This window comes from Harpia harpyja, chromosome 3, assembly GCF_026419915.1.
Source record: "Harpia harpyja isolate bHarHar1 chromosome 3, bHarHar1 primary haplotype, whole genome shotgun sequence".
NCBI classification, from domain to species: Eukaryota; Metazoa; Chordata; class Aves; order Accipitriformes; family Accipitridae; genus Harpia; species Harpia harpyja.
The window spans coordinates 73,300,356-73,321,644 of NC_068942.1; the positions used below are offsets into that span (position 1 = coordinate 73,300,356).

The following is a 21,289-nucleotide window of genomic DNA, read 5'->3' on the forward strand; positions in this document are numbered from 1 at the left end:
TCAAATTGGTGACAGAGATTCATTCTCATGAGTTGCATTCAGCAGCCAGGTTTCAAGAATTTAACAAAAAAAATGAAGACTTTAGTATGGGGAGGGGGTGGGCTGTTTGCTTGTTTTACTAGAAAAGAAATTCCTAACAGTAACCTTTTAATTGTTTTAGAGGCACCTTACTAGAACCTCAAAGAAAATGCTAATACTCTAAGTTACACTCAGCATTTCTGCATTGCAAAAACAAATCCAAGCTCTCAAAGTCAGCACTTTTTCCTCTTATTATCTGAAGCTATATAAAAGCCCTAAGATAGATTTGAAAGAAATACAACAGAAAATCCTGCCTGATCTAAATACATAGAGCTAAATTTATCTTTCAGTTTTCGAAACACCGCTTAAGAGATTGAGCATTTAGAGTTCTATTCACTGGCTAGAAAAAAGCCAAATGGTACATTTTAAAAAACTGACTTCGAAATATTGTTATGAGAACAGGGACAAGCTATGTAAACCCTAAAATTCTGTGGGTCTTTGTATTCATGATTATTGTCACAAACTAAAAGGCTCATATTCCCTACTAAGCAAACATTTACAATTAAATCCATTCTGCACAAGGCATTTGCATTTTGAGATAGAACAGTCAGTTGTTCAGCTGCTGTGATTTAGATGGATTGGTTCATTATTGCTGCAGTTCGTTTTCAGCTACACTGTATAACAAAGGGGTGCCAATGTAGTCTTGAATGGCTTTAAAGCTAAGTATGCTGGTATTCTTCCATGATGATGTAATTTAACTATCTCCCCATCTCTCAGATCAAGATTATCTTGACTTTACAGGCTAAACTTCAGCAAAAACGACAGAAACAAGCTGTCACAATAGTGTTCAATAGGCAATATCTCTGCAAGTCAGCTGAAGGCTGTTGCTGGCAAGTTTGCAGTGATTTTCCATGTATGAAAAAGTAATTTTTCCCTGAATTCTTATTTAGAAAAATACTTCTCTTATGCAAGTAACAAGGCAACTTCAACTTCCACACTGGAAGATACATCAGTTATATACCTTCAAATGTTCATGCTGTAGTAAAAATTAACCTGTACCAGAAAAGACCTAGAACTACAATGATCTCTGATGCGAAGAAAATTTCAAGTTGAAAAAGTCAACTACTATCCCTACTCCTTCACTGTCTGAAACATATCACCAAAGGCAGCATTAGAGAAGCAAAACTATTTTTCTATTAACAACCATGTAAAAAGGCCAGACTTCTTTTTTAAAAAAATTATTGAAGAAAAAGCCATGATGATTGGCGGCATTTAACCTCCCAATCTAAAGCATGGTCTTCTTAAGACACTGCCAGAGCAGCATAAAGAACACTTACCACAGAATGACTTAATTACTGAATTTATAGTGACAAAGGATTCATATCCCATGTCCAGAAATCAATTTCCAACTATAAAACTACTTTCCAAGCCCCACAACCAGCACTGCCACCATAGAGCATCACAACTAGATTCTAGTCTGCTCCATGCATAAACTTCAAGTGGAACAATAAACATATGATATAGCTAAACCTATTCAACTACACATTTAAGTCAAGTCTTGAATTAAGAAATAAATGCCTTCTCTTCTCTCGGTGTTCCCAAAATTTCATTTCAACTTAATGAGGATAGGAGGGGAAGGATATTGCATGAGCAAAAGTTAAAAATTAAAAAACCAACCCCCCCCAAAAATCTGCATTACAGAGAAAACACTTTCATTTAGTTAACTGACTGCTATTTATAAAAGGTTTACAGACCACAGACAGGTGCAGGGATATGTTTGACACACAAACAAACACCAGTCCAGAAAATCCATGCCTGGAACTCCCTGAAAAGCAACCAGCAAATAAAAGGTAGTATTCCCACTTTGCAGCTATGAAGCCGGACAATAGATTTTGAACTGCTTAACAGGTTTGTTCAAGGGCATAACTTTTTACTGACACTCCAACTGTGAAGCTCCAACATAGGCATAATGGCAAGAACATACAAAATAGTGTGTACCCTTGTATTTCAGGGCATAAACCCGACTTAGTGCAAGTATCTTCCACACCAGTGTAACTACATCATTCTGAACAAGGCAGCATTACATTGTCAGCTGTAACATGGTATGTACAAAGGCTCATATGGGAACACAGCGTAAAAAATTTTACATAAGTATTTTTTTCTCTTAAATCTTGAGATTTAGTTTAACTGGATTTTGATGGATGAAAAAGCAGTTCAAATATAGTTTCATTTGTATGTTTCTATTAGCCATTAGACCTGTCAAGCCTCTTGCAGAAAATGTGAAAGTTATTCTTTCATATCGCTTGCTTTCAGAAGTGTAATCAGGATGCACTTCTTGATCCCCAGATCCTTTGACAAAATTGCAGAAATAGTAGGGTATACTGCTAAGGCCAAGAGTTCAGAAAAATAAAAACGCACATTACAATTTATTCTAAATCCTCTATTTTCTGAGGTTTTTCTTTAAAAGTAATTAAACAGCTCTTTTTCTTCTTCTTAGTCTAAACTGTGAAGAAGGCACTCAGGTTACATTTTCCAGGTTTTTTCTACATCATGAAGATTAGCAAGCTCCTCTGCTTCAGAAAGAAAAAGGGGTAAAACTTTCAAAATCTTGTGACTTCTACAGCTGGGAACTGATTTATAAAGTCACCACAAATGTAAGGGCCGCACTTAAAATTTGAGAATTAGCAGCGATTGCTGTAAGCAGCCCTGACCTGCATCAGCACCTGAAGTCCACTCAAGTAACACCAGTGTCAACCTCATGAGTTAGACTTTCATATCAGCATATTAATGCTTGTCTTGAAGACTCTGCTACGAAGACAGGCTGAGAGGGTTGGGGCTGTTCAGCCTGCAGAAGAGAAGGATCCAGGGAGACCTTACTGCGGCCTTTCTATGTATAACAGGGGCTTATAAGAAAGACTGACAGAGGCTATTTACCAGGGCCTATAGTGACAGGACACGGGGTAATGGTTTTAAACTATAGGAGAGTAGATTTAGACTACATATGTATAAGGAAGAAATTCTTTACTAAGAGCGTGGTGTAGCACTGGAAGAGGCTGCCTAGAGAAGTTACGGATGCCTCATCATTGGAAGTGTTCAAGGTCAGGTTGGATGGGGCTTTGAGCAACCTGATGTAGTGAAAGATGTCCCTGCCCAGGGCAAGGGGGGTTGACTAGATGATCTTTAAAGGTCCCTCCCAACCCAACCCATTCTAAGACTGGAGCTCCCACCCAAAACAGGTGTCTCCTATGAACGCCATGGTTCACGACCAACACAAAACCCACTTCTCTGGCATGCATGTTCTGTGGTCCTCATTAAGAGAACACTAGTAAAGCGCCAAGCAGAGGAGACTGATTTGAAAGCCCCGTAAATGATTCAGATGCTGCACTCAGTCTCAATATTAGCATGAAATACCACTGCAGTCATGCACAGAACCACTGACTCCAAAGTGTATTTCTACATGCAGTTCATCAAAGGCCTGAGCTTTGGACAGCACTTCAAAACACACTCTCCTTACTTGCCCAAGAGACTCAGGAAAACAATAACTGACTTGCCCACAGTCTGTGATGATTGTTTACCTCTGCTGTCCTCAAATACGACCATGCACTTTTGAATAAATTGACAAATTTCACAATATTGTTTGACCAGCTATCTTTTTCACATTTTTGGCTCAACTTGAAGAGGTGAGAGAATAATCCCAGAGTTCCGTAACATGTTTTCCAACTGCACTCGAAGTCGGTCTTCTTATTTCCCCCTTTCAGTTGCAGTAAATATTTCTCACAGAAGCACAGTACTTCACACCTAATATGGTACTATTCTTTCTCCATTCTTTTTCTTCCTCTTTCCTCACATAGTTTCCTGGTTTTTGTTCCCCCATTAAGAGGCACATTGTACCTGCAACATAATACATCTGAAAATAATAATCCCTCCTCTGTCTTCCCCCCATGAGAAATTACTTTTTAAATAAGATTTAACCCATTTTTTTCTTAGTAAATCAATTACCTCAATATGTAAAAGGGGAAAAAAACCACAAGGCTGACAGTTGTTTGGTTTTTTACAATGCTCTGTCTTTTAAAATGCATCCAAACTAACTGTTCAAATGTTCAGCAAATCCCTCTTTCCAATATATACTAAGGCTTGTTTCCTGAATGAGTCTGAGACCAACCACCACACTAATTTTTAAGAGAATTATTAGTAACATAAAAAGTGGATAAAAAAAAGATACACTACATGTCACCGTGTACTGCTCTAAGAGCATCCAAGTCCTCACCAGCTTTTTCAGATGGTAAAGTCTAGGGCTAAGAGTAGTAACACAGAGCAAGTTTAGGCAGGGGAAGCTGCAGGCACAGGCAAGGAGTGCAACTGATGGGGCTTAGGCAGGGGGAGCACCAGGAGGGAATGTTGGAAGGGAAGGAACCTTCTGGAATCCACAAAGGGGCTGCAGGGGAAGACATTTTGAAGTGAGGACAAGGTACCAAATTTAAAATGCATGGCACAGCACCTTGCCTAAAACCACTCCTGCAAGAACAATGAGCAAACTTTACTCTCTTGCTCTCTCTTTACCTCAAAATAGCATACTCACTTAGCACTTCTTCCTTCCTAAATCCAAACCTGATGACTTCTCAATATGCCTACTGAGAGAAAAAAAGAACAGAAAACCACACGTGGAGAACTTCCCCACCACCACCACAGGCCTACCTTTTCCTTCTTGAAAACGAAGGAACCATGAAAAAGAGGATCAAAGCCAACGCAGGCAGTTTCTGCATGATCCACTGTATCAAGCATTCCCAGGCTCACTTTAACAGGGCTTGCAACGTCCTAGATCCCTCATTCTCAAATCTCTTTTAATGACAAGTAACAGTAATTTATGACGCTACCCCACTCTTAGAGATAAAATTGAGACCTAGTTTGTTTCGCTTCTGATGTACAATAAAACAGAATATGAAAGTAAACTTCTAGGACTGACATAAATAATGTGGGCATCAACATCTGAGCTCTTCCTCTTTGCCATTCAAAGCGAGAGTGTCACTTGCACATAGCATGTAAGTTCCAGACAGTCAGTTTACAAACACAGAGAAAAACATCTAACCTAGCATGTCATCTCTAAAGAACTGAAAGTATTTTGCAAAAAAAGGTGGGGGAAAATGTTGGAACAACAACTTTTTTGGAGTAATTTTTACTGAAAAAAGAAACATTTGGACTTCACCCTGCAAAAATGTGAAGCTGTGGCTGGAAGAAAGGCTTTTCTAAAAGGACACTGGAAAGTAACAAAGATGGTCAAAGACTTAAGTAGTCTGCTCAGTGGAAGGAAGATGAGCAATCTCCAGGCTATGCTAGCTCTTTCAAAGATGTAATACAGTACAGTTACACTGTACTAGGTAATTCTCAGCATCTGACTTCCCTGTCATCCAAAGCAGACTTTTTACAGTACACTGGATCCAGCCCTGTTTCCTATGATCTCTCCACAAATAATTCCATCAGATGAGATTTACCCTCCAAAAGTCTAGCTGACTAGCCATTATCAGCTCATATTTCTCCAGATGTTTTGTGATCTCATCCTTTCTTAATGTCTCTAGCATCTTGCCTACCATCAAGGTCAGATTTATTGGTCGATGATTTCCTGGTTCCTCCCCAATCCCCTTTTCCGAGAACAGTGCAAGCAAAATGAAAGCAACTGAGACCTAGCATTGCAAAACTATTGCCCCTTGTGTTGAAAAAGAGACACAAAAGAAAAACCACAAATTGACACAGCTTATCTTTTGGTTCCAATAAGAAGAACAACGATTTCCCTACAAACCCAACCCTTCAGCTCTGGAAGTAGCATCAGCTTCTTTCCGTCTGTTACAAACTTCCCCCTCTCTGTTCTTTGTTCAGCCCCTATCTTGTTTCTTACCTTTCCTCTTCCCCTCAGTTTTTCCTCTGAAGCAGCTGTGCCCTCTATAGCTGGCATCTTCAGAGTTCAGATGTGTCTTAGGATCCCTTGTATCAAGTGCCACAGCCACTCCTTTGAAATACCATGAAAGACAGACAATCCTTGAACTAATCTGAACCTTGAAGATTCTGGCTACACAGGTCATCAAGAAAGCGTACCGCTACATCCCAGGGACAGACAGAAGCCAAGGTAAAAAATAAAAAACACCCCAAAATAAAACACACACACACACACATATACAAAAAGAGGTAGGGAACGCGGTGAGAACAGAAAAGAAAGAAGAAAGAAGAGGTGAAGAAAAACAGTGACACAAGAGACCCACTGGCTTAAAGAAAAAAAAAGTTAACTTCTGGTCATACCTCGTAAGATCCTGTTTTGATTCATACTAAATAGAATACTGAAAGTATGAACCTGTGCTCAAAGTAACAAAGCTAAAGTTCACCATCAGAACTATTATGCTAGAGAAAGTTAAAAGAGCAACAATCAGCATTTGATTCCTGGCTTGTATTTTACATATGGATTCTGCATTCATTTTATGCAATGAAGCTACAGGAAGACAAATCACAATGGACTACTGGTTATTTATTAGGATATCTGTTATCACTCCATTTCATTACAGAAATAATTCTTTAACAACAAAAAAAAATCAGTAGTATTTCCATAAGTGGAATAAGTATTTTTTGTGTAATTTCTTATTTAAGGACCTCTAGTAATTTTGATCAGCTTGGAAGCCAGACTCCCAACCAGGCAAATAGTTTTACCTGCCTAAAGTCCACACAAATTGACATTTGGAGGACATGTTCTGGCTTTCACGGTCAAAATTACTGCGTGGTGTTTATGTACTCCTTAAAAACAAAAGCAAATGTAGCTCCACATTTGCTGCTAAATATTAATGAATACACAGGTCTCTCCTGCTGCTTATAATTGCTTCAGAGTTCTCAGAGTGAGAAATGGAGATTTCTATTTCCTTTTTTAAATGTCAGTGTACATTTTTCCCTCCCCCTCTTTCCCTGCCTCCAAAAGACTCCTTTTTCCATATGAGTTTATGCCCTAATAAGAAAACCGGACATACTAGGGAAGACAGAGATGACAGAGTATCAAAACGCACAATCCCCCTCTTTGTTAGCCTTGCAGAAAGACTTTTAAAAAAAAAAAAAAAAACCACAGGATGAAGACTGAAGACAATAGAAGGACCTTTATAAACAGGGACCAGAGCAGAAAGATGCAAAAAATCCAATGAGACCTTTAAAATGGATCCATAAAGTAAATAAAATACACTCAGGCATACCTCTTTTATCCAAAAAGTTACACAATACACAACCAAAATTAAGGGTACTCATGACATACATCCAGAAAACCTGCAATCTCAGAACTCAACAAGCTGCAATTTGGGCAGATAGTTTTCTCCTTCCCCCCTCATATTCAGTCACAACTATAGCACCTCTGCATCAACCCATTTCCCTCATCCTTTCCCACTGAACAAACCTTCAAAATAACACAACCAGGGACTATATATTCTGGACATACCCATACAATACACCAACCCGAAGTCTGAGTTTCTTCACATTTTCTACATGTGTGCTGGAACACTTCAGCCACTCAGTCATGCAAAGAGTGTTTAGTATTTTAACTACTGTTTCCGTCTTCACACAAGAGTCTACCACCTCACTGTGATTAGAGTAACAGCACCAAGCACTGCCAACGGGGAAAAGGGGGGGGGGAAAAGTTCATTCATGAATTCTTCTATTTCTGCCTGGTTGAGGTTAGACATGTCATGGAGATGACTCTGGCCCCTGCACAAACATCTGCGCTACTGGAAGTAGAGCTTCCTTTAAGCGACCAACGGAACTGCCAAGAGCTCTCGGCCAGGCAGTGATGTTTAATTTCATTTCTCCATTTGTATTTTTAATCTTGGAAACAAAAACAGAAATGTAAAGCATGCTGACAGAAGAAAACAACCCCACAATTCTAGAAAGCCCTGCTATTTCCCTGCCAGAACAAAACACCTGCTCCTGCTAATGACAGCTTTATGCTTATATACACCTGCCATCCAGAAGGGCTCCAGAGCACTTTGCAGCCTGATTTATACATACACAAATCATTAAAACCACCAAAATTAAGCCACTGCTGGGGTGAGATGTGGCAACTGTTTAACTACACACAGCCATGCTGTTCAACTGCTCAGGACATGAACTAAGAGACACCATATCCAACCAAAGCTATGCGGGAATGTTAGGTAGAGAGAACACCATTGCCCAATCTGGATTTCGGCCAGTCACTACTTAAAATATTTGCATGTGGAGGGCCCTAGGAACTTTAAAGAACACATGCAGTGCAACCTTTGGTTTTATAAATGATCCAAAAGACAAACAATATACATTTCCTATATCTAAAATCCTCCTTTAGCAGTCCCTCCCTGCAGTAATTACTGTTTATGCTTTAACTTCAGAAGCTCACAGTATCAGACATCAGTTTTGGAAACATCCTGTGGTTGAAGCACTTGATCTTGCAGAGCCAGCAAACTGATAGGGTCTGGCAATAAAATGCAGATGATTTAAAAAAAAAAAAATCCTTTACAAAACACACACACCAGTGGATCAGTTCCCCCTAGAAGCACCCCCAGCCAAAAGAACTGAATCTGTCAACTGATCCCAAAACAGCTACAAAAACCAAGAGAGTAACGGAGCTGACACACTGGCAAGCTGAGGAGGAGAGATAGCACTGCTTTCTAAAACCCTCCTCACACGGACAATGCCAAATTAACAGTTGCAAAGTCAATGAAGTAGAATGAAATAGGTGTCACAGCACGTACCAAGAAGGCAAAAAGGCATTGGGGAATAGGTTAAAAAGATTAGGAAACCTGGCATCCAAAAAACACCAAGAAATCTTTTAAGAGTTTGGGCGTTGGGGCACAAATTTGCAGTCTCAAATATGCAGAACATGCAGAGTAACATTTTGGAAACGGGAAAGTGTTCAGCAGATAATCTCATCATAATATTATCAGCAAACCATCAGAGATAGTAATCTGTTCCTCTAAGGTAATTTAAAAAAAAAAAAAAAAATCAGATCAGAGCATCTTTTACTAAGACCTCCTCCAGAGGTCTCCTTACTTGAAAGTAGCTTTATCATAATCGTAGAAACAATGAAAATTCAATTCTCAAGAGTAAATATGGACAAGCTTGAAATACAACACGACTGTTTTAAAGTTTCAGACACATCTGTCTCTGAATCATCCTGACAATACAATTCCATTTTCATACTTTTTAAAATAAATGTTTCTCTCCCAGATTTTTGTACAGTGCTCCTCAAAATAACAAAATAATTTTTTTAAAGTTACAGGTAAGTACAGAAAGAATTGTAACAATAGACGGTTAAAAAAACCTCAGCCTAAAAACATCATTTAAAACTAAAACCATATCTCTTTGATTTGAAGAGTTCCTAGATTAATAAATGGGAATAGGAAGCATAATTCTGTGTTTCTTTCTCCTATTTTATCCAACCACAGCATAATTCTCAAATACTTTGTCAGAACAAGGTAGCCTGGTACACCAGAATTATCAAAAGAGTTATTTAAAATACTGAGTGGAAAGGCATTTCTAACTGAAATAAACCAGAACAACAACAACAAAAAAAAAAAACAGAAAAAACTTTATCAAAACATTTTTACATCAAGCATCAGACAATTTGCTAAACTAAGCTGCATATCCAGCTGTTAGAAATACATGTTTCCACCCTTTTAAAACATGGATTATCAACACGTTTTCTAAATTCTTAGAAATTTCTTATTGTTGCAGAAGTACCATCAGCCTTTATCAAGGTTATGATAACATATTTCCATTTTCTTCCAGAAATAATTATGCTACACCTTTGCACCTTCAGGCAAGTTGTTGCAAACCCTCTAGAAAAATCCTGAGTCTGCAGAACCACGCGAGCTTCCCTACTGCTGGAGTACACAGATTCTGGTTTTGGTCCAAAAAAATGATGATATTATGGAAAGTACCTACACTGCTCTCTCCTTTCCAAGAAACGATAGTAGAATACAAAGAAACAGGTAAGTCAAGTAACTTATAGGAGCAATGCTGTCGTACTTGAAAACAAACAGCCTCCTACCCCCCCAAAAAAGAATAAACCCACTGTTTTGGGAATAAAACATTCAAGAATGCAAAAAGCGTAACGGTACACATGACTCTGTTATTTCAGTTTCGCCACCCAGTCAAGAATAAAGACTTTTTATAAAAATCAAGTATCATTAGTGGTACAACAGAAATGCACAGACTGCACAAACTCAAGGCTATTCTTCCTGTCTAGGACACTGGTACCAAGTGCGGTTCAACACAAACAAAATAGCATATTCTCTAGCAAGACTCTGCAAGAGCACTGCATTGCTTGCAAAATACAGGCGTATTTTCCACCATTCACATGAAGATTCACCTCAAGACAATTCTATCTTCTAACACAGAAAGAAAAACTAGACTTACATATAAACTGAAACAATTTGCTACAGTTTAAGCTTTAACACTCTAAGTAGCATCTCCTCAGTTGCTATCTTTATCATAATTTTCAAAGCAGTTGACACAGTTGTCAGTGCACACACACACACACGCACCCAAAGAAGACCCCTTACACGTGCGTTTTCTCAAACTTGAGAGAAAATCATGCACGCTCCTTATATGCGGTTTCCCGTTAGGGTGAATGGGAAAATAATGGACTATTTGAAGATACGCTGCTGCTAAAGGACAGATCACCGCACAAGAGAAAGTCAATCTACTGTCCTGAAGCAAAGAGACACTTACCTCGTTTGTGAAGCCACCCTTCCTTCACTATTGCTACTTCATTCATAATGGCAGGAATGTCTCTTGAAAAACCAGTTTATGCCAAAAGATCACTCTGTTGAAATTCCTGAACTCCCGCAGAAGGCTCCACAAAAGGGATGGGGTTTTTTTTTCCGTTTTTCTCCTTCTCAGCTATTTCTAAAAGGATCAAAAGAAGAGCGCACCATCATTTTGAAGCATGTCACATGTGTACAGTAAGGTGTAGAACAGGGACTAGCTTTCATTGCTGGGTTGTTGGTTTGGGGGGTTTTTTTATTATTATTACAAATCCTGAATGACGGCTTAGCTCTTCACAAGGATTTTTACATCTTGGTGGGTAGAGGTGCCAAAATATGTGCTTGCTAAAGTCCTGCTTCTTCACCAAGCAGGTTGATCATGGGCAGATTCACAACATCACCAGACACTGTCTGGATTAGAGGTAGATGCAAGACATTGCCCAGCAGACCTCCATCTCTCCAACACCACCTCACTCTTGACAACAATATTTCCTGGTAAGATGACTTCCAGAACCTCTTCTTGAAGGTTTCTTCACAGCCTGGTATAGCAGTCTATCAACTATCATACTCGAGATAAACCTCTGACAGTAAAAATTCCCAATACTCTGCTTCAGATTTTCCTACCTTCAGCATCATCCTTGTTAATCCCGCCAAAAAGATCTCGACTCCCCAAAAAGTGTCTTCTCTACCTTCGATTTTTATAACTCCTACCTCTCCTAGAGGTATACAAAGAATCTCAGGTAAGCTCACATACCTTTCTGTTATCCTAAATCAGCCCTTATAGCACCCTGATCAATTTTATTGCTCTTCCCTGCAGTTTGCTGCTGTCTTTCTCACAATGAAATACACCTAAGTAAAACTTAGGATTTTTACCCTTCTGCTTTATGAGATGAAGTCCCTATCTAAATAGCTCAAAATTGCCATATCTTATTGAAAATGTGTCTAGCTCATGGCTGACTACCACAGAAATGCTCTTCGCATTTCTCTCCCTCATTGAAAGTAATCTCTTCCCAAATGCATTAGCTTTTATTATTTTTCTAAATTGAATCTGATTATTTTTCCGCTTATGGTACAAATGTTCTCTGTTTGTATTTCTTTAATGACTTCTGTGCTCTCCGAAGTGTCCATACTGCCATTCAATTTGGTATTACTTGGGTGATCAAAGAATGTAATTGGTGACAAATTCCCAGCAGTAACCAAGAAGTCTAATAAAACAAAACCCAGCAGCATTTGTAACCTGCCACCAAAGACCTGGCTTTTACTGGAGTCTCTCTCCAACCGCAAAGATATCACATTCCCACCTAACAAATATACACCATCTCTGCATGCATTTGGCACGCGTGCATCAATTATCTCAGAGCATGCAGGTGATAGCCATCCATCAGAAACTAGATTAAAAAGCAACTAATTCCCCATAACTCACTAAGACACAACCCTGGATGGAAGAAACAGGTGGTCAAAATGAATCCAACCTAGAATTGAAACCCCAGCTGAGACAGAGGGCTCTGTACCGTACATCACCAGTGCTCTGAAATGGGCAGCCTTCAAAGCAAGGTCAAACTTGAACAAGTTCCATCACTGCCAGCAGAAACGGACTGGGAGAAACGAGGTCACTCTCCTGAGCCTTTGCCTGTGAACTCTCACTGTTTATCACTATTCCTCAGCTTTTCCAGTAACATTTTATTTTCTAGTTTTTCCCCAGAAACAAGGCAGTGGGGTTTTTTTTCTACATTACAAACCTGCCATATCTCACTGGTTGTAATTACAAACTCCAAGAAACAGACAAGACATTTGCCTGAGGGAGGGAAAACACAAAAATTACATTGGAACAAGCGACGCGTAAGAATTCCTTGATTTCACAAATAAATATGAGAATAGAGACCAGTAACCCAGAGCTGCCAGAGTTACCTTGGAACAAACTCCTTTAGCTCCAGAACAATTAGGACAGAACCTGACAAACACAGCAGGCTTTCGTTCTCCTTTCAAAATTGCATGCACAATAGTCATGCGAGCTAGACTTACTTGTTGATGTCGAGAGGAGGCTAGACCTCATTTAGAGGCTTCGTTTAAGCATCGAGCCATTTGCAAAGTGTTGAACAAAACCCCTAAGATTATCACAGCTTACGTCTGGAAACGCAACACCCAGCTGTGAAAGTTAACGCTTCTAATGTTGTGCTGTAACAGAACGCAGGAACTGTGCAACCTATCTCTGCATCTTGAATTCAGCGATGTAGCTGCAATGATCAATCAATATCCTTTTCAATAACCATACATAAAGAAGGAAGCTACGAGCCAAATTAGTCTGCAGAAAGGACAATCCTATTATTAAAAGCAGAAAAAAGCATGAAGGCCCAAAATTCTGCAATCTGCAGCTAACTTACTGCAGGTTTTTCTGGGTTAATGCTTGCCAAGATTACCACTTTGCAGCCTCCTGCTCATCGGCTAAACTGTCATCTCATAATCTGAATTTGAATGACAATACAGCCCAAAAAAGCAGATCAACAAAGAAACCCAAAGTTCAGAGGAACTACTTTTTCTACTCTCTGTGGTGTCCAGAAAGTTTGGACTGCCTTTTCCCTACAATTTCTACCCACGAAACACTGCCCACTTGCTACTGCAGCCCTGCTATCAGGGATGTGTCTTTATCTGCCCATCCGCTTCAAAGGGAGAGGGGTGGTGAAGGGAGTAGAAGAGGGTATTATAAAGGAGCCATGCACAGAAGATTGGGTAGCACAGCGCAACGAAGTGGGAAAACACTAAACATTCCCTGACACCAACCTGCAGCATGGGCTCTGCCTTGGTCCTTCAGTCAGCTATGCCAGAGCGCTTATTTTATAAGGAGGAACTTAAGCTATTTTTTCTTCATACTGCAAAGAGCTGCCGATCCCTTCTCGCTGTCCAACAAGATGTCCATAGACACAGCTCCAACAGCAGCAAACCCGCTCTATCTGGTATATTTTAAAACACGCTTTCAAGCTGTGCCTAATGCATCTATTTTAGTAAAAGAAGCTATTGAAGACAGTGACAGCAAGTAAGAGTAATTTCTCGGAATAGAAGAGCAAGTTAACTACAGGTCAACGTACTACTGAAGATGCATAAACCAGAGAAAGTTCCTTTTCCATAAAATCCTTAGAGGGGAAAGAAAAAAATAAAAAAAAAAGGAATGATTACAGTCCTCATTTATGGCCATCTAGGAATGGTTCCCAGTGAACTGAGGGCATCTGAGGTAAGTATGACCTGGCTGCTCCAGCCTGTGTCTGCACATGACTGAATGCTGTCAAAAGCTAAACAACTCCGTCTTTCTCTTAGCCTTCTGTTTGCTTGTTTTTCAATATGCATTTCTGTAATACCTTTTTCAATACCAAAGTATTCCTCACGCAGCTGAAGTGCAGTAAATCATGAATGGCATGACATCAGCATCGTATCATGGTGACGCTGGTTTTACGCCTATGTTCCTTAGAGGTTATTAACTTCTTCATAAACAATGAGATAACTCACTTCCCTAGGCACTGCAGCAGCAAAACCTGCTTTAAGGAGTCAGTCAAACCAACCTACCAACAGAAGGTGGAGCAGAACAGTCTTTTCCGTATTTGGGTGAGTCGCGTTAGAGCTCCTTCTCTCGTTCTCTTGCATTTATTATGCTCACCTTCTTTTGTCTCTACAAAATCAAGAGATGATCTGTCCTCCTTCCAAGATGAAATTTTATATTCGTTTCTACTCACAACCTAAAGCAGAGCAGGAAGAAAAGGAATTCTTCCGTAACGCTGAAGCTGAAATGTAAGCTTACAGGATGCACGAGCATCTATGGTAATCACCTCATCTTAGAATCATAGAATCATTTAGGTTGGAAAAGACCTTCAAGTCCAACCATCATCCATGCCCACTAAACCATGTTCTGGAGTACCCCGTCTACTCGCTTTTTGAATACCTCCAAGGATGGGGACTCAACCACTTCCCTGGGCAGCCTACTCCAATGTCTGACAACCCTCTCAGTAAAGAAATTTTTCCTAATACCTAACCTAAATCTCCCTTGCCGCAACTTGAGGCCATTTCTTCTCGTCCTAAATGAGGGAGAGTAAGCAAGAGACTGAAGGAGGATCAGACCCACCAACCTCGGTCCTGCTGCTGCCTCACCTGGCATGTTAGACTGTGTCCAGGCTGTAACAGTTAGCCCAGATCAGAAAGCAGGTTACAGCGAAGCATGCTCCCGGACTAACACTTTGCCCATCACGCCACCAGCTACCAATGCCCACTGCCCTGGTGTGACACAGTCCTGATGCCCCCAGGACACCCTGAGCCCTAATGTTCTTATAATGCACAGCAGCAGGACCAGGCAAGAGGATCCAGCTGCCCATGTTTGCCTACCTTGGCCACATGACACTGTCATGAGAGCAGATAAAACACAAAGGAACTGGAGCAGGGCAAAGGAGTGTGTGTTTGGGCCCATTACATGGGATATCATGAGCAACCTAAGCTCTCTTCCCACAGTAGATCCCAGATCCCCGTGTGAGCTCACAGCTGACAGCCAATTGCACCTGAACAGCACAGACACAACAAAGTTGGGCACCAGCTAACATTTCAAGTGGAGCATACAGATAGGTGTTCCCACCAGGCTTTGACCAGTGAAGTACATCTCCTGCATTATGCAAATCCTGCCTTGGGTGTTTCACAGGAGGAGCAGCAGCGGTTCCAAGGCACTCAAGGCCCACTAAGCCTGCAGTAGCTTCACACCGTGACCCAGTTACCAAATCTGGGCAGACAGCTTTCAAGAAAGCTTAGAAGGACCAGGTTGTTCCAGCATCTTAGCTTACTTTACAAAAATGCACTGTGGGCCACGAGTTAGGTGTGGTCACTAGTACTTGCTATTAACGTTCTGTGTTGAACGACACCACCACTAAACTGGTATTTCATGGCAGCAAGTGCAGCTTATCACAAGGTTCTGAAAGGGTTCTCTGATACCAAGCTATAGCGAAAATGGTAAGCAGAGAAAAAGAAAATCTCTAGTGTCACATCCACTTTTATTTCAATCTGTTAGCCTAATCTAGGTTTAGGAAACTATAATTTGAAATACTTGTGCTCTCATGCCTTTGCTGATCAATTGACAGGAGGTTAATATTGTTCAGGTGAGGGGCCAGAGTTACGACATCCAGCTGTCCAAGCTGCAACCACAACTACAGTTTGATAGGACAAACTAAGCTGCCTATTTCAAAACTGAGTGATGGCAGAAAAGAGACTTCTTCATACCCTCTCTGTCAAAGACACAGCCCAGACAAAATCCTCTTTATGTTCCCAAACAAGAACAAGTCCTTTTACAGTTTATGCTCATATAATTTAAGAACTGTGCTGCTCAGAACTTCTGTACCAACTTGAGATGCATTTAATCAAATTCCATTTTAAAGTATTTATAACAGAAGTTTTGTTCTGTCCCCAAACAAATCAAGTCAGTCATGAACCTATTTAATTCTTAATGTAATCACTTACAGGACGTTTTTATAAGCCAGCAAGTGAATGCTGGAGCTACAAGTTACTTGTAGACATTGGATCAATTCTTAAATTTGATTTAGCACTGCTGCACACCAAAAACAGTTCTACAAACACTGCACACAACAAAAACTCTCTTATTTGAAAAAATCAAAGGCAGTTCCACAGTGTCTTTAAATCTGTTAACTCAGACAAATGTTGTGGCTGTCATCAGGAAATTAACTACTACATGAAAGTAATTACTAGTCATGCAGTATGTCAAATTTATTTACCTGTAAACAAATATTCTTCTGAATTAAGTGTTAGTAACTCCCCTTTATAACTGTATTTTGAAATGTACATCCCTCCTGTGGTATAAATAAAACAAACAAGAGCAAATCAGGGATTTGCTTCTTACATGTTAGTGGTGGTAGGAAAACAAAGCAAAAAGAAAAACAGTTAAATACTTTCCCTAGGGGGGCGGGAGGAGGGGGAGATACCGATAAGGTGCAAGCTGCATTAGCATCAGTAGCGTACTGTCAGTAAAATATATAAAAAGTCCCAGCACGTTCATATACTTGATTATAATTATGTGTTTTATAAAGAAACAGGAGCAAAAGTCCTAGAAGTCTCCAAGAACATTTCGGCAACTGCAGAATTTCACTTGGGGGGGGCAGGGGGGCATCTGCAGACAGCTCCCTACAGCTCTGCAAAACACGACTGCAAAAAAAAAAAAAAAAAAAAATCAAGTCCACAAACGCTGCACAGCCACCTACACACGCCAAATGCCCACGGAGATAATCTCACCCCCGTCGGCAAACACTCAGTGGTCCGCAAAGCGGAGCTGGGCTGAACAACGCGGCTACAGAAGACAAGGGGAGAAAATGGGGGTGGGTGAGGTGGGAGAAGGCGGGGGGGGAAGAGAAGAGGGGGGCACTTGGCGACTTTATTTGCCACAGTTTTAGAAATACGCACACCCCCCTCCCCGCCACCCCCGTTTCCCCGGGGGATGCTCGGGCAGGTCCCGGGCGGCCCCAGCCGCCCCCCGCCGGCGCTGGAAGGGCCGTGGCTCCGAGGGAGCCGGGGCCGGCCCGAGGGCCGCCGGGGGAGCCCCCCGCCCCGCCGCCCCTCTCACCCACCGCATCCCGGGGCAGCCAACGGCTTCCTGTCCGTCCCGGGCCCGCCGGCAGGACGCTGGCCGGGGGCCACCCGCAGCCCGGCCCCCCTCGGCCCCCCCAACCCCGCCCGGCCGCCCCGGGGCGCCGCAGCCCGGCCGTGCCCCGGGAGGGGGGGGGGGGGAATGGGGCAGCCCCCCACCCGCCGCCGCGGCCTAGGTGGGTCAGCGACCGCCGCCCGGGGAAGGCGGAGGGCAGCCGCCCCCCCCCTCCTCCTTCCCTTCCCCTCCCCTCCCGGCCCGGCACAATGCGGCGGGCACGGCCCGGCACGGCGCGGCCGAGCGGAGCAGGCCCCGTCCCCGTCGCTTCCTTCCCCCAGCCCTTCCCAGCCGGGGGAGCGGGTCACTTACATGGCTGGAGCCCGGGGAGGAGGTGATGGGAGGGTGGCGGCGGCAGGGAAAGGGAGCCGGGGAGGGAGGCAGGGGAAGGGGAGGGAAGGGGGGAGCGAGCCAGCGAGCGAGCGGGGGGAAGGGGGAGGCTGGCGAGGCGGGCTCTCCGGCGGGTGCCGAGCGAAGGCCTCACTGGGCTCCCGGCAGCCGCCGCCTCCTCACCATCCCCGGGCGGCGGGCGGCGGGGCGGCTCCTCCTCCCCCTCTCGCAGGCGCTCGGCCCATGGGGCTCACACGCCCGCTCCGGCTGCCGGCTTGCCTTCCCCGCCGCTCCGCCTCGCCCCCGCCGCCGCCCTGCCTCCGGCCGGGAGGGGGGAGGCCGCCCCTCGCCTCGCTCAGCAGCCCCCCCCGCAACCGCCGCCGCCGCCCCCCCAACGCCACCGGGCCGAGCTCCCGCAGCCGGGGCCGGGCTCGTCCCACACGCGTCTCCGCGGCGCTCGCTCACATCCTCCGGGGAGCGGCCGCCGGGTCCTACCGCCGCCGCGCCGCTTCCCGCCCGCCGCGCTGAGGGGCCGCCCCGCTCCGCGCCGCTCCGCTCCCCGGGGAGGGGGGGGAAGGACGGAGGGGGTTGAGGGGGGTTCGCCGCCGGGGCCTCGCCGCCCTCCGAGCTCCCCTCAGCGCGGCGGGGCAGCGCCCGCCGGCCCGGCCCCCCCCACCGCTGCCGCCGCCGCCGCCCCCCTCCGCCCACCCGCCAGGCCGGCCCCGGGCCCCGAGGGCGGCGTTTCCGGGCCCCCGGCGCGGCCTGGCCCCGGGCGGCCCGGCGTCGGGGTCCCGTTCCGCCCCGGCACCGTGCCGGCCCCTTGACCCGGGCGTTTGGGACGCCGTGCCCCGCGAGGTGATGTGGCCTCTCCTAAGTGGGCCCTGCGGGAAGCCGCCAGCGTTAGGAGCCTGGTGCGCGGAGCGTGGACGATTTACCCCAAAAACCAGGGGCCCGACCCCGCCGCCCGGCGTTTCAACCTCTGGGAAGGGGCCGGGCCCCCGTAAACCTCTTGGGGTGCCACCAGCAAGCTTCCCCGACAAAAGCACAGGGTGCCAGTCCGCTCACCCTCTGCTCGGAGCTTCCCCTCGTGCCCGCGGAATAGCGACTGATTAAATAATACGGTATCGCGGTACTTCGGGGGGGTATTCCGATATCCCTTTGCTCAGCAGACGGGCTGCGAGGCGTGGAAAGGTTAGGCCACGGCCCCGGGGACTCTCGGCGGCGGAGGGGCCAGGGCGGTGGGGCTGGATGCTGCTCTCCTCGCCGCCTCGCTGCGCTCGAGGCCGTCCTGCTCTCGCAGCAGGAATGGCTCAAAACATCACAAATTACTTGAACTATGGCTTTGCAGCGTGGCAGTGTGTTGTAAGATTTTTAAGAGCCGTTCTGCTCTGAAAAATGACGTTGTGGAAATGCCTTTGACAGATTTATTAGTGCTCCGCGCTTCCAGTATCAAAATTTGCCCTCTTTGGTCATTAAGGGATTTTGTTTATTTTCTAATTGACAGTGCCATAAACGCTAACTGGGCTGTAAGAACTGATTGCATTTCTTCAGGAACGTACGATCACTGATGAGCGCGTTTCTGCAGTGGGAAGCTAGCTGGAATTTAGAGAACAGCACATCTTCCCACAGCTTTACACTCTTAACATAAAGGTGCATAAAACGCATTTACAGCAGTAAAGCTGGGGAATACGACTCTGCCTTTACACTGGTGGCAAACCTGTTTGATATAGTAAGAGGCTTTTATACCACATCATTTGAATGATTGCACACATTTAGTGAAATTCACTTTCTTTCATTTTGATCTGCTCAGTCTGTCTAATCATATCTGTCATGAGGGTTCCTGAGCATCAAATGGATCGCTGGATTTTGGGTACACCAGCGTGCAGAGGAGCCAACGATGAAGACAGAGGAGGAAAGGCTTCACTCTTCTTCATGGTGCAGGGAGAAAGAGCAAGACCTCCATTCCCACCGAGGAACAGACCAGTTCCTCCTGGCAGAGCTGCTGCATCAGCGTGGCATTTTCTGTGGCTGTCCTTTAGGTTTACTGGGGCATATTTCAGCACAGTTTTAAAAATGTACCATTTGGGCAACTTAGCGGAATAAGCAGACCCTGTGGTACAGGCCCAGTTACCTAGTTTAGAGTCAGATCCTCATCTGCTGCAGTCAGTGGAAAGATTTCTGTTGATACCAGGGCAGAATGAAATAAATGGCTGTGAGAACTCTCTACGATGCAAAGGTAATGGAAAGGAAAAATCTGGGTTTGTGATCACATTTCGACCTACTCTGTATTACGTACAGAATATTTAGCGTAGATTAAAATGTAGGTAGGCATTAAAGATACATTTAAAATTAAATTAATCATCAGTGTGCAAAGCTTGCAGGCAGCTCAGAGGACATGTATCGAACTTAAGAAAACCAAGAAGAAACTTAATTTTTGAACTAATTTTGAGTCTTCAGACTGCAAGAAAGAGCATGTGTAAGTACAGCAGTTCATGGGCTGTAAGACGCTTCTGTCCAGGCAGGGGGATCTCTGGTAATGGATCTGATTGCAGGAGAGCTTTCTTGCCTTCCTGCCAAACCCTGTCCTGATTGATAAGCTCCCAGGCTGTGTGGCGAGCAAGGTCATTAGGACTTCCCCCTGCAAATGAAGCAGCAGTTTAAAAAATAAGGTCATACAGTAAACAGTTTTCTGTCCCAAAGAGAAGAAAATAAACCTCAGTTGTTTGCTAGAAAGGAAGTGCAATTAAAAAAAACCCAAATTTCAACACGAACAGATTGTTTAGATTTGGCAATTGTTGATTTACGATGATGAAAGACAGGCCCAAACTAGAAAGTTTGGATCCTGATCTGGATCTGACATTCCCCAAAGTTGAGGGGGAAGTGCGGTTCAGAGTCTGGAGTAAGGGCTTATCTTTCAAACACAGCAAAGTACTGTGGATAAAAATACCCAGGTGAAGTAGGAAGTGCCTGGTCTGCAACAACAAGAGTGACTTTGTATTGACAATGAACAAAAGCAGCTTTTTTTTTTCTTTTGAGAACAATGAAATCACTCAAGAATTGTTATAAATGCAAACAATGTGGGTTTTATCACTCAGTTATCATCAATGGGATTATAGTCTATAACCCTAATTTTCAGGGAAGTCCCTAGATTTCCCTGAGCACGTCCTCAAATTTCACATCTGTTGACTCTAGCTTATTAAGTGCTTCAGGATAAGGTGCATCAACTGTTCCTTGGTTTTATATTACCTAAAAATACTGAACGTAAGGGTTAGTGGCAAAGAACGGTTGATTGCCAAACAGCGTATCAATACCATGCCAGAAGAGCAGGCACTCCTCATCCATTTTTAACACATATGTAGGTAACGTATAATTTGATGTAACTTTTAAAAGTTATTTTAAAATGTTAAAATTAAGCAGCTTGGGATAAAAATGTTTTTTATCCAGTCACACATAAGAAGAAAGACTAGCACGGTAAAATGAAGTGAAATTATTGAGTTAACCCCCAGTAGAA

At 43.7% G+C, this 21,289-nt stretch overlaps 1 protein-coding gene across 4 annotated transcripts in view; it reads right to left on the reverse strand.

Moving 5' to 3' along the window:
* AKT1 (AKT serine/threonine kinase 1) overlaps positions 1–18,286 on the reverse strand; it is a 76,184-nt gene extending 57,898 nt beyond the window's left edge. Inside the window, exons 1-3 of one of the 4 annotated variants that reach the window (XM_052783351.1) lie at positions 17,761–18,138; positions 16,529–16,603; positions 10,741–10,917 (exon numbers count right to left, since the gene is read on the reverse strand). In XM_052783351.1, the coding sequence (XP_052639311.1) occupies positions 10,741–10,786 (46 nt within the window). In that variant the 5' untranslated portion in view covers positions 10,787–10,917; positions 16,529–16,603; positions 17,761–18,138. Of the gene's footprint in view, positions 1–10,740; positions 10,918–16,528; positions 16,915–17,760; positions 18,139–18,243 lie in introns of those variants that run through there. The other 3 variants (XM_052783352.1, XM_052783350.1, XM_052783348.1) reach the window with 3 other exon arrangements.
* Positions 18,287–21,289: the final 3,003 nt, after the last annotated feature.